Source organism: Labrus mixtus, chromosome 10 (assembly GCF_963584025.1).
Source record: "Labrus mixtus chromosome 10, fLabMix1.1, whole genome shotgun sequence".
NCBI lineage: Eukaryota > Metazoa > Chordata > Actinopteri > Labriformes > Labridae > Labrus > Labrus mixtus.
The window spans coordinates 602772-616399 of NC_083621.1; the positions used below are offsets into that span (position 1 = coordinate 602772).

The 13628-nt window shown below is 45.3% G+C and overlaps 1 protein-coding gene across 3 annotated transcripts in view; it reads left to right on the top strand.

Moving 5' to 3' along the window:
• Positions 1-11266, top strand: part of sfxn5b (sideroflexin 5b) — a 20926-nt gene extending 9660 nt beyond the window's left edge. The window contains exons 4-14 of one of the 3 annotated variants that reach the window (XM_061047520.1): positions 909-935; positions 1045-1099; positions 1187-1212; positions 1333-1386; positions 1628-1684; positions 3692-3757; positions 3943-4033; positions 6416-6531; positions 9125-9210; positions 10248-10365; positions 10540-11265. In XM_061047520.1, coding sequence (XP_060903503.1) covers positions 909-935; positions 1045-1099; positions 1187-1212; positions 1333-1386; positions 1628-1684; positions 3692-3757; positions 3943-4033; positions 6416-6531; positions 9125-9210; positions 10248-10365; positions 10540-10617 — 774 coding nt within the window. In that variant the 3' untranslated portion in view covers positions 10618-11265. Of the gene's footprint in view, positions 1-908; positions 936-1044; positions 1100-1186; positions 1213-1332; positions 1387-1627; positions 1685-3691; positions 3758-3942; positions 4034-6415; positions 6532-9124; positions 9211-10247; positions 10366-10539 lie in introns of all 3 variants that reach the window. The other 2 variants (XM_061047522.1, XM_061047521.1) reach the window with 2 other exon arrangements.
• The last annotated feature ends 2362 nt before the right edge of the window (positions 11267-13628 follow it).

Here is a 13628-nt window from a genome sequence, read left to right on the forward strand (position 1 = left end):
CACAGCTACAATCTACACATTTGTCAGACCACCACAGCAGCTACAATCTACACATCTGTCAGACCACTACAGCAGCTACAATCTACACATCTGTCAGACCACCACAGCAGCTACAATCTACACATCTGTCAGACCACCACATCAACCACAATCTACACATCTGTCAGACCACCACAGCAGCTACAATCTACACATCTGTCAGACCACCACAGCAGCTACAATCTACGCATCTGTCAGACCACCACAGCAGCTACAATCTACACATCTGTCAGACCACCACAGCAGCGACAATCTACACATCTGTCACACCACCACAGCAACCACAATCTACACATCTGTCAGACCTCCACAGCAACCACAATCTACACATCTGTCAGACCACCACAGCAGCTACAATCTACACATCTCTCAGACCACCACAGCAGCTACAATCTACATATCTGTCAGACCACCACAGCAACCACAATCTACACATCTGTCAGACTACAAACAAACAAAACCTGCTGCGTCAACAAGAGTCCATGATCAAAATCCAGGACAAACACATCACATCCATAAAGATCCACTGACTGATTCAACATTTCTGTACTAATTCATGCAGTCGGACCTTTCGATTGGCACCTCAATGGACCAATCATGGCCTTCCATTCACTGTTCCTTGGCTACTGTATCCAATGAGAGGGTACAAACGAGGTCAGCTGACTGGAGCTGGTGAAAGTGATTTCAAGTCAACAAAAAGACGTTAAGGTCATTTAAAGGTCATAAAACCAAATTGACCTGAAGTTAAATTAAATGAATGTCCGTGTAAGAAATGAAAAATATTAACATGAATGTTTGTATTCCTGATGAACAGTTGTCTGATGATTAACTACGGTTCTTTTCTTTCCCTGCCCGGCTCACCTGTGCAGCTGTGGGAAGCCCAGAAGATCAAGCAGGTAAGTGATCCACCTGTCATACATCATGTCAGGTGAAGTGCACCTCCATACAGTGAAAGCCTGCGGGCTCGTGGCAGCATGAGGATGATGCCTTGCTCTCTGCACGCAGGCCATCATTCATCCTGACACAGGAGAGAAGATCTTCATGCCATTTCGAATGTCAGGTACGACGTCACATGAAGATCTCTCATCAAGTTTCCACCATTTCTCTTCATTTCTGTACTCTGAAAATCATGTCTTGGCTTGTGCAGGTTATGTCCCATTTGGAACACCGATTGTAAGTGTCACATAAAAATCATACATTTGAACTTGGCTGCTCATGCTCATGTTTGGGAACAGATGAGACTTTGGACTTATTTTACCCAGAAATAAGCTCTTATTCCCTGGTCTCATTTAGGTCATTGGCCTTCTCCTCCCAAATCAGACTGTGCTGTCTACCATTATATGGCAGGTACTGTAAACAACCAATGTACTGACAATCATTTGTTGTTGGACTGTCTGGGAAGCACACTTTAATAACCTACATGCAGATGTTAGCCACATTAGGACATGAGAAATAAAGAGCTGATCAGATTGCTGCTTTCTGCGTGCTGTCGCTTTAAGAGGACATCTATCTATCTATCTATCTATCTTCCTCTTTGTTTCTTTGATTCCTTTAACCCTGACCCCTATTTCCTTTTTCTTTCCTACAGTGGCTGAACCAGAGTCACAATGCCTGTGTGAATTATGCAAACCGCAACGCCACCAAGGTAGACACCATTTATAGATCACCATCAACACCATATATAGATATATTAACCCCATATATAGATATATTAACACCATATATAGATATATTAACACCATATGTAGAGATATTAACACCATGTATAGAGATATTAACACCATATATAGATATATTAACACCATATATAGAGATATTAACACCATGTATAGAGATATTAACACCATATATAGATATATTAACACCATGTATAGAGATATATTAACACCATATGTAGAAATATTAACACCATGTATAGAGATATTAACACCATGTATAGAGATATTAACACCATATATAGAGATATTAACACCATGTATAGAGATATATTAACACCATATGTAGAGATATTAACACCATGTATAGAGATATTAACACCATATATAGAGATATTAACACCATATGTAGACATATTAACACCATATATAGAGATATAAACACCATGTATAGAGATATTAACACCATATATAGAGATATTAACACCATGTATAGAGATATATTATTACCATGTATAGATATATTAACACCATATGTAGACATATTAACACCATATATAGAGATATAAACACCATGTATAGAGATATTAACACCATGTATAGAGATATTAACACCATGTATAGATATATTAACACCATATATAGAGATATTAACACCATATATAGAGATATAAACACCATATATAGAGATATTAACACCATGTATAGAGATATTAACACCATATATAGAGATATTAACACCATGTATAGAGATATATTAACACCATGTATAGATATATTAACACCATATGTAGACATATTAACACCATATATAGAGATATAAACACCATATATAGAGATATTAACACCATGTATAGAGATATTAACACCATGTATAGAGATATTAACACCATATATAGAGATATTAACACCATGTATAGCGATATTAACACCATATATAGAGATATTAACACCATGTATAGAGATATTAACACCATATATAGACATATTAACACCATATATAGAGATATAAACACCATATATAGAGATATTAACACCATGTATAGAGATATTAACACCATGTATAGAGATATTAACACCATATATAGAGATATTAACACCATGTATAGAGATATATTAACACCATGTATAGATATATTAACACCATATGTAGACATATTAACACCATATATAGAGATATTAACACCATATATAGAGATATTAACACCATGTATAGATATATTAACACCATATATAGATATATTAACACCATATGTAGACATATTAACACCATGTATAGAGATATTAACACCATGTATAGATATATTAACACCATGTATAGATATATTAACACCATATGTAGAGATATTAACACCATGTATAGAGATATTAACACCATATATAGATATATTAACACCATATGTAGACATATTAACACCATATATAGAGATATTAACACCATGTATAGATATATTAACACCATATATAGATATATTAACACCATATGTAGACATATTAACACCATGTATAGAGATATTAACACCATGTATAGATATATTAACACCATATATAGATATATTAACACCATATGTAGACATATTAACACCATGTATAGATATATTAACACCATGTATAGATATATTAACACCATATATAGATATATTAACACCATATGTAGACATATTAACACCATATATAGATATATTAACACCATGTATAGATATATTAACACCATATATAGATATATTAACACCATATGTAGACATATTAACACCATGTATAGAGATATTAACACCATGTATAGATATATTAACACCATATATAGATATATTAACACCATATGTAGACATATTAACACCATGTATAGATATATTAACACCATATATAGAGATATAAACACCATATATAGAGATATTAACACCATGTATAGAGATATTAACACCATTTATAGAGATATATATATCTGTCTTTTTTGAATCTGAAATAAACGTATGACAGTATTTCTCGTCCTTCCTCAGCCTACGCCCACTTCAAAGTTTCTTCAAGGTTATGTAGGAGCTGTGAGCAGCGCTGTTTCCATCGCAGTGAGTGGCAACATCACTATCTTCTCTCAGGATTGGATGTTGGAAACCACACACACAAAGACTACTTAGAGACTGCTTAAAGACAATAAGACTAAGAATGCTGCCTGAGCAGTTTTGCTCATCTTTCCCTAAGATAACCGTTTGCTTGTGTGATGTTAAATGAAATGTCTCTCTGTTTTTGACAGGTGGGACTGAACGTCCTGATCCAGAAGGCCAACAAGCTGAGCCCTGCCACCAGAATGATCATACAGAGATTAGTCCCGTTCCCCGCTGTAGGTCAGTTTTTAAAGGAGCTGGGGTCTCATTTATAACCATTGCGTACGCACAAAACGGGGTCTGAAACTCGCGTACACCTTTTCCCACGCAAAGTCTGTGATCTATAAAAACAAACCTGACGGTAAAATTTGCGCACCGGTAAGCAAACTGTGACCCAGGCGTATGTTCATTTAGGAGGCATGGGAAATTGGTGAAGTGGTGAATTGAAGCCTGCAGATACATACTGATGTCTCTTCCACATTTTATTTCACTAAATATCAAACTTTACTGACAGATCCAAGTCATCAGAATCATTCAAATCGCATTCAAATGTAGTGAGCCGTTTCCGATAAGTAACTTTCATTATGACAATATATAAACACAAAATAAAAATTAAAAATAAAAGTCCGCCACATACATATTGCATCAGCGCCGTCTCGCCTTCATTATCCCGGACGGACCTCAGAGGACCGGACTTACACTAATGTAATCACTGATGTAGAGTTAAACATTAGACTAACACAAAGACCATAGAGCCTCCAGTTTTCATTAATATCTTTAAATATCGAGCATTTATCATCAAGTGATTTTTAGTTTTAATAAAGATGACTGCATCAAGACACACAGAGCGCACAGAGACACGGCAGTGGCTTCACACATTTCACCTCCTCCAGACTCAGCACATCTTCATCAGCTGCACGTATTTATTCTGTAAATACTTCATGTGTGGACATTAAGTCAGGTCATCTCTGACACGATCATTAGGTCTATATATCCTCATAATTAGTCACAGAGCAGACGGAGTTTCCCACGAAAAAAAGGGCCAACAATCAAACGTTTTTGTTCATTGATCAAACTTTTGATTACTAATATGATAGAGTGAGGCAGACTGCTGACTGACGTGAACACTCTGACAATATGAAGAAGTCAGTGTGGGTCCTGTTAACATGTAAACATGTAAACATTGGAGATATTCTCGTGTGTAATGATGAACGCTGGATGTTTTGGCGCTGTAGGAGGACAGGGTGAATGCAGCAGCGACGTGGTGTCTCTCTCTGATTGGGTGAATGCAGCAGCGACGTGGTGTCTCTCTCTGATTGGGTGAATGCAGCAGCGACGTGGTGTCAGTCTCTGATTGGGTGAATGCAGCAGCGACGTGGTGTCTCTCTCTGATTGGGTGAATGCAGCAGCGACGTGGTGTCTCTCTCTGATTGGGTGAATGCAGCAGCGACGTGGTGTCTCTCTCTGATTGGGTGAATGCAGCAGCGACGTGGTGTCTCTCTCTGATTGGGTGAATGCAGCAGCGACGTGGTGTCACTCTCTGATTGGGTGAATGCAGCAGCGACGTGGTGTCTCTCTCTGATTGGGTGAATGCAGCAGCGACGTGGTGTCTCTCTCTGATTGGGTGAATGCAGCAGCGACGTGGTGTCTCTCTCTGATTGGGTGAATGCAGCAGCGACGTGGTGTCTCTCTCTGACTGGGTGAATGCAGCAGCGACGTGGTGTCTCTCTCTGATTGGGTGAATGCAGCAGCGACGTGGTGTCTCTCTCTGATTGGGTGAATGCAGCAGCGACGTGGTGTCACTCTCTGATTGGGTGAATGCAGCAGCGACGTGGTGTCTCTCTCTGATTGGGTGAATGCAGCAGCGACGTGGTGTCTCTCTCTGATTGGGTGAATGCAGCAGCGACGTGGTGTCTCTCTCTGATTGTTCTTCAGTTTGTGATCCTCCTGCTGCAGTAAACTATCCATATGTCCATTTTAACCTTCACTTCATTCACAAACTCCTCCGTTTCTGGGTCAGAAACTTTCGTTTCTTTGTCTAAACTTCCGGGTTTCGCCGTGATCCAGCGTTGGAAACCTTAGCTCCGCCCCCTCGTTTGTTTGCATTTTCATTCACGACCTGCTTTGCGTTGAATGTTTATGGTTGTTTGTGGGCGTGTAGAGGGCGGAACATGGGACTAATCTACGTTAGTAGACACATTTCCAGGTATCGTGATTTATAAAGGGAACATTGCGTGCAGGTGTGTGTATGAACAGTTTTATAAATCTGAATCATTTTGTGCGCACGCCATTTCAGGGTTTTTGGCGTACGTACATTTTTAGTATGGATTCTACGCACTCTTTTATAAATGAGACCCCTGGTGTGTCAGAGAATGTGCGACTGTGTCCCCCTGCTGGTGAGAAACATTAACAAACATGTGATACTCTCTTTGTCTCTTAGAGTGAGTTTCGATAGATTTGAGGACAAACTCTTTTTGGTTTTCTTTTCCTCAATGAGGATGACTTCTGGTGTTTTCATCAGTTAATAGATAAACAAGAGAAATCATTTCATGCCTTAATCAGTAGTTCTCCACCCTCAGAAATATTTCCAATAATAACAGGTGTTTTTCTGTCCGTCCTCAGCGAGTGCTAACATCTGTAACGTTGGCCTGATGAGACACAACGAGCTGTCTGAAGGTATTGACGTGCTGGACAACAATGGGAACGTGGTAGGATCCTCCAAAATTGCTGCAAGACACGTAAGGATGATGTCACACACTGAAAAACTTCATATGTTTATACTCTGAGGCTCTGATTCACTGACAATGATCACAGTCTCTAATACCTCCATAAATCCTTCATCATATTCTGATGGAGCTGCACTCTCACTCTGATGGAGCTGCTCTCTCACTCTGATGCAGCTGCTCTCTCACTCTGATGGAGCTGCACTCTCACTCTGATGGAGCTGCTCTCTCACTCTGATGGAGCTGCTCTCTCACACTGATGGAGCTGCTCTCTCACTCTGATGGAGCTGCACTCTCACTCTGATGGAGCTGCACTCTCACTCTGATGGAGCTGCTCTCTCACACTGATGGAGCTGCTCTCTGATGGAGCTGCTCTCTCACTCTGATGGAGCTGCACTTTCACACTGATGGAGCTGCTCTCTCACTCTGATGGAGCTGCACTTTCACACTGATGGAGCTGCTCTCTCACTCTGATGGAGCTGCACTCTCACACTGATGGAGCTGCTCTCTCACTCTGATGGAGCTGCTCTCTCACTCTGATGGAGCTGCACTCTCACACTGATGGAGCTGCTCTCTGATGGAGCTGCACTCTCACTCTGATGGAGCTGCACTCTCACACTGATGCAGCTGCTCTCTGATGGAGCTGCACTCTGATGGAGCTGCTCTCTCACACTGATGGAGCTGCACTCTCACTCTGATGGAGCTGCTCTCTCACACTGATGCAGCTGCTCTCTGATGGAGCTGCACTCTGATGGAGCTGCGCTCTCACTCTGATGCAGCTGCACTCTCACACTGATGGACCTGCACTCTCACTCTGATGGAGCTGCACTCTGATGGAGCTGCACTCTCACTCTGATGGAGCTGCACTCTCACACTGATGCAGCTGCTCTCTCACTCTGATGGAGCTGCACTCTCACTCTGATGGAGCTGCTCTCTCACTCTGATGGAGCTGCACTTTCACACTGATGGAGCTGCTCTCTCACTCTGATGGAGCTGCACTCTCACACTGATGGAGCTGCTCTCTCACTCTGATGGAGCTGCTCTCTCACTCTGATGGAGCTGCACTCTCACACTGATGGAGCTGCTCTCTGATGGAGCTGCACTCTCACTCTGATGGAGCTGCACTCTCACACTGATGCAGCTGCTCTCTGATGGAGCTGCACTCTGATGGAGCTGCTCTCTCACACTGATGGAGCTGCACTCTCACTCTGATGGAGCTGCTCTCTCACACTGATGCAGCTGCTCTCTGATGGAGCTGCACTCTGATGGAGCTGCGCTCTCACTCTGATGCAGCTGCACTCTCACACTGATGGACCTGCACTCTCACTCTGATGGAGCTGCACTCTGATGGAGCTGCACTCTCACTCTGATGGAGCTGCACTCTCACACTGATGCAGCTGCTCTCTCACTCTGATGGAGCTGCACTCTCACTCTGATGGAGCTGCTCTCTCACTCTGATGCAGCTGCACTCTCACTCTGATGGAGCTGCACTCTCACACTGATGCAGCTGCTCTCTGATGGAGCTGCACTCTCACTCTGATGGAGCTGCACTCTCACACTGATGGAGCTGCACTCTCACACTGATGCAGCTGCTCTCTGATGGAGCTGCACTCTCACTCTGACGGAGCTGCACTCTCACACTGATGCAGCTGCTCTCTGATGGAGCTGCTCTCTCACTCTGATGCAGCTGCTCTCTCACTCTGACGGAGCTGCTCTCTCACTCTGATGGAGCTGCACTCTCACTCTGATGGAGCTGCACTCTCACTCTGACGGAGCTGCACTCTCACACTGATGCAGCTGCTCTCTGATGCAGCTGCTCTCTGATGGAGCTGCTCTCTCACTCTGATGGAGCTGCTCTCTGATGGAGCTGCTCTCTCACTCTGATGGAGCTGCTCTCTGATGGAGCTGCTCTCTGATGGAGCTGCTCTCTGATGGAGCTGCTCTCTCACTCTGATGGAGCTGCTCTCTCACTCTGATGCAGCTGCTCTCTGATGGAGCTGCTCTCTGATGGAGCTGCTCTCTGATGGAGCTGCTCTCTCACTCTGATGGAGCTGCTCTCTCACTCTGATGCAGCTGCTCTCTGATGCAGCTGCTCTCTGATGCAGCTGCTCTCTGATGGAGCTGCTCTCTGATGGAGCTGCTCTCTGATGGAGCTGCTCTCTCACTCTGATGGAGCTGCTCTCTCACTCTGATGCAGCTGCTCTCTGATGCAGCTGCTCTCTGATGGAGCTGCTCTCTGATGGAGCTGCTCTCTCACTCTGATGGAGCTGCTCTCTCACTCTGATGCAGCTGCTCTCTGATGGAGCTGCTCTCTGATGCAGCTGCTCTCTGATGGAGCTGCTCTCTCACTCTGATGGAGCTGCTCTCTGATGGAGCTGCACTCTGCACATAGAGGTGGGGCAGTCAGCGCTGGTCTTTGTGAGTTAGTTAAGAAAGAAGCAGAATATCTGAATACTTCTTAATTTACAAACATGCAAATGAGACGGGCACTCCCAGGACACTGTCTGCACTCAGCAGCCATCTGATCCTCTGACAGAGGAAATTAAGTCCAACTCGTCGCAGTATTTGAAGTGAAGCGTGTGCACATTGTTCTCATGTTTACCCTCAGGCCATCACGGAGACCGCCTTCACACGTGTGGTCCTCCCCATGCCCATCTTTGTGCTGCCCCCCATCATCATGTCATACCTCGAGAGGTGAGTACAGAAATACACAACATTTATGATCAATACTTTTTTTATTTTATCAAAACAGACAGTCAGTTAGAATCATCATCACGTCGACATCAACAATAATTTAACCCCAAAGCATCTCTGACCTCAGACAAACAGACCGAAACAAAGTGCTGGGCTTAGCTAGCTTAAAGAGGAGGGGTCCCCAAGACAGACAGACTGGGGGTGAAGGGGATACCCCAGCCTTTAATTCTCCCAACAGTGCGATGTGTAACAGACCAAAACTCATGAAGCATGGGCGGACTCCACAGGACATCCTGGACCCCAGGGTCGCGCGGCCTAGCGTAGCAGTCAAACAGCGGGTTGTGCTCCCCCGTATAGAAACGCCTGACCCATCGGTGAAAGTTCACGACCTGAAGCCGGCGGTGACACCTGAATACGTCTCCTATGCCTTATTTATTTCTTTATTACGCATTCTTATTGTGAGATGTTTCCACGCTGATCAGTAACACAGAAACCAGCTGATGGCCTCACCACCACCTACGCCATGGCGTTTGTCAGGCGTCCCCGCCTCGCCTACAGTCAGTCCGAAACGCCGCTGCTCGTCTTTTAACAGGTACATGAAGGCGAGAGCTCAGATCCCTGACCTTCGTCCACTGTTTGAAACTATTTGTATTGAAATCATCCCATGGGTCAGACCCTTCAGGGTCTGGGTCAGACCCTTCACGGTCTGGGTCAGACCCTTCACGGTCCTGTACCGCTGCCTGGTCTCTGAGGTCTGCATGAAGCTCTGGTTATCAGTGTTGCATCATGGGGGATAAAGTGTGTAATGAACCAGAGTCAACATCTGTGTGTGTGTGCAGAGTGATAGACGCTCACAGCCGCTGAACAGGAAATAAAGAAATCTGCAGCCTGACTCACACACACACCTCCTCCTCTGACTCTGTACATGAGGATGTTTCTCCAACAGATCCAAAAATAACTCTTCGCTCGTCACCTGGGATCGCTGCGCCGAGCTCGCTCACGTTTCCTCGCCTCTCTCTCTCTCTTCCCTCGTGCAGGCTGCGCTTTCTGCAGTGCAACCGCAGACTGTTGCTGCCCATCCACAGCGTGGTGTGCCTGGTGACCTTTGGCCTCTCGCTGCCTGTGGCCATCAGCCTGTTCCCCCAGATGTCTCAGGTACAGTAGTTTCACGGCCAGATGGCTGAAGGACGCAGCTGCGCTGAAACTCACATTACATCCAGGCCAGTAGACGAGCACAGCCTGGAGCGCTTTCTCTCCGATGTTTTCTAAAGATCTCAAGTCAAAGGGCTCACATCTTACCTGCAGGTTTCTACCTTTCTTTCTTTGCAGATTGAGGTGTCTTGCCTGGAGCCGGAGATTGCCATGGCAACAGATTGCAAGGTCGTGACCTACAACAAGGGTTTATGATGGCTGTGGAGGATCTGTCAGGAGCAGCTGCAGTAAATCATCCTGACCTACCCGTATTAATGAACCTTTATTTTCTAAAGATAATTCCAGCTTCCTGTCCGACTGTATAACCCCCCCCCCCATAGATATCATGATATATGTTCTGAAAGATTTCAACATTATAATTATTATTATTATTATTACACTTTTTAATTCAAAAATCAACATTTTTTAAATGTAAACTGCAATAAGTCACTTTTATTTTGAAGGGGATTAAAGGAAGCTCAATACAAACATGACAAAACATGACAGAGAGCAGCGACATCATCAGCGTGTGTTTGGCGCCCTCTGCTGGACCATCATGACACCTCTACTGGTTTCTTGTTCCTCGTGGTCAGGAGGAGCTGCAGGATGTTTCTCTGGAGCCGGTTGGTACTTCCTGTGGTTAGAAACCTGCAGGCAGACGCTCCCTGTGAGTTTTATGTAGTGGACGATATCTGGAACTCGCTCAGCACAATTAAAAACATTTCAGACGCTACTCGCTCACTCGCCGCCCGCTGACAGTGACGTCGCGCTAAACTAAAACGTGCGGCTTAACGACGGCAGAATATCGATGATAACGATAAATAATGGCATGAACTCCTCCTCTCTCCTCCTCTCTCTCCTCTTTCCTCTCTCCTCTCTCCTTTCTCCTCTCTCCTCTTTCCTCTCTCCTCCTCTCTCTCCTCTCCTGTCTCCTCTCTCCTGTTTCCTGTCTCCTCTCCTGCCTCCTCTCTCCTGTTTCCTGTCTCCTCTCTCCCCTCTCCTCTCCTGTCTCCTGTCTCCTCTCTCCTCTTTCCTGTCTCCTCCTCTCTCCTGCCTCCTCTCTCCTCTCTCTCCTCTCTCCTCTCTCCTCTCTCCTCCTCTCTCTCCTCTCTCCTCTCTCCTCTTTCCTGTCTCCTCCTCTCTCCTGCCTCCTCTCTCCTCTCTCTCCTCTCTCCTCTCTCCTGCCTCCTCTCTCCTCTCTCCTCACTCCTGTCTCCTGCCTCCTCTCTCTCCTCTCTCCTCTTTTCTGTCTCCTCCTCTCTCCTGCCTCCTCTCTCCTCCTCTCTCTCCTCTCTCCTCCTCTCTCCTGCCTCCTCTCTCCTCTCTGCTCACTCCTGTCTCCTGCCTCCTCTCTCCTCCTCTCTCTCCTCTCTCCTCTTTCCTGTCTCCTCTCTCCTCTTTCCTGTCTCCTCTTTCCTCTCTCCTCCTCTCTCCTCTCTCCTCACTCCTCTCTCCTCACTCCTCTCTCCTCACTCCTCACTCCTCTCTCCTGTCTCCTCTCTCCTCTTTCCTGTCTCCTCTCTCCTGTCTCCTCGCTCATCCTCTCTCTCTCTCCTCTCTCCTCACTCCTGTTTCCTCTCTCCTCTCTCCTCTCTCCTCTCTCCTCTCTCCTGTCTCCTCTCTCCTCTCTCCTCTCTCCTCTCTCCTGTCTCCTGTCTCCTCCTCCTCTTTCTTCATCATCGGGAGAAACTACCGTCACTATCGTTAACGACCTTTGACCCTTTATTTAAACTGATTTCATTCAAAACGCTCCAAATATGAACTTTATCGAGTTTCTTCTCGCTGCTCGCTCCTCTCGTCCGTCTGAGAGTGGACGAGTCAAACGCCACTTTCCGCTCGTTAAAATCTTTTGAACCGCAATGCATTGTGGGATATATTGAGTGGACTATAGAGGGTATGACCACGCTCGGTGACATCAGAGATGAAACAACCGCTGTAGTTCAAGTTTAACCCGTTGATATTCAGCTGAACGAGCTCCGTCAGGCTCCAGGCGGGTATTTTATTTTATTTTATTTTATTGTGAAGGAGGAGGAAGAGGGCACAACTTCCTCTCTCCTGTCTCCTCTTAAGAGATATCAAAATAAAAGTCTGCTCGCTGCTCGGCTGATAGAGTCTGAACCTTTATTACTGATGTGGAGCCGCTCTGATACTCAACACAAGGTGATGAGGTCATGAGGTCATAAGGTCACGAGGTAATGAGGTCACACTGAGCTGTTCTAACATGATGTGATTTTAACCTTTATAATGTGAAGTAATATAAAGTCATGATGTAGTTTGTTTATTAACTCATTGTTAATAAAGTTGAGACTTTTTTAAATATTATGAAATGATTCTAAACTCCTGTTTGATGTTTGAGATGAATAAATAATAATTATCTGTTCAACACGTCTGACCTTCTTTCATCAACAACTCTCCTGTCTCCTCATTCCTCTCTCCTCACTCCTCTTTCCTCACTCCTCTCTCCTCACTCCTCTCTCCTCTCTCCTGTCTCCTCTCTCCTCTCTCCTCTCTCCTCACTCCTCTCTCCTCTCTCCTCTCTCCTCACTCCTCTTTCCTGTCTCCTCTCTCCTGTCTCCTCGCTCCTTACTCCTCTCTCCTCTCTCCTCACTCCTCTCTCCTCACTCCTCTCTCCTCTCTCCTCTCTCCTCTCTCCTCACTCCTCTTTCCTGTCTCCTCTCTCCTGTCTCCTCGCTCCTTACTCCTCTCTCCTCTCTCCTCACTCCTCTCTCCTCACTCCTCTCTCCTCTCTCCTCTCTCCTCTCTCCTCACTCCTCTCTCCTCACTCCTCACTCCTCACTCCTCACTCCTCTTTCCTCTCTCCTGTCTCCTCTCTCCTCACGCCTCTCTCCTCACGCCTCTCTCCTCACTCCTCTTTCCTGTCTCCTCTCTCCTGTCTCCTCGCTCCTTACTCCTCTCTCCTCACTCCTCTCTCCTCACTCCTCTCTCCTCACTCCTCTCTCCTGTCTCCTCACTCCTCTCTCCTCACTCCTCTTTCCTCTCTCCTGTCTCCTGTCTCCTGTCTCCTCACTCCTCTCTCCTCACTCCTCTTTCCTCTCTCCTCACTCCTCTCCTTACGCCTCTCTCCTCACTCCTCTTTCCTCTCTCCTGTCTCCTCTCTCCTGTCTCCTCGCTCCTTACTCCTCTCTCCTCACTCCTCTCTCCTCACTCCTCTCTCCTCACTCCTCTTTCCTCTCTCCTGTCTCCTCACTCCTCTCTCCTCACTCCTC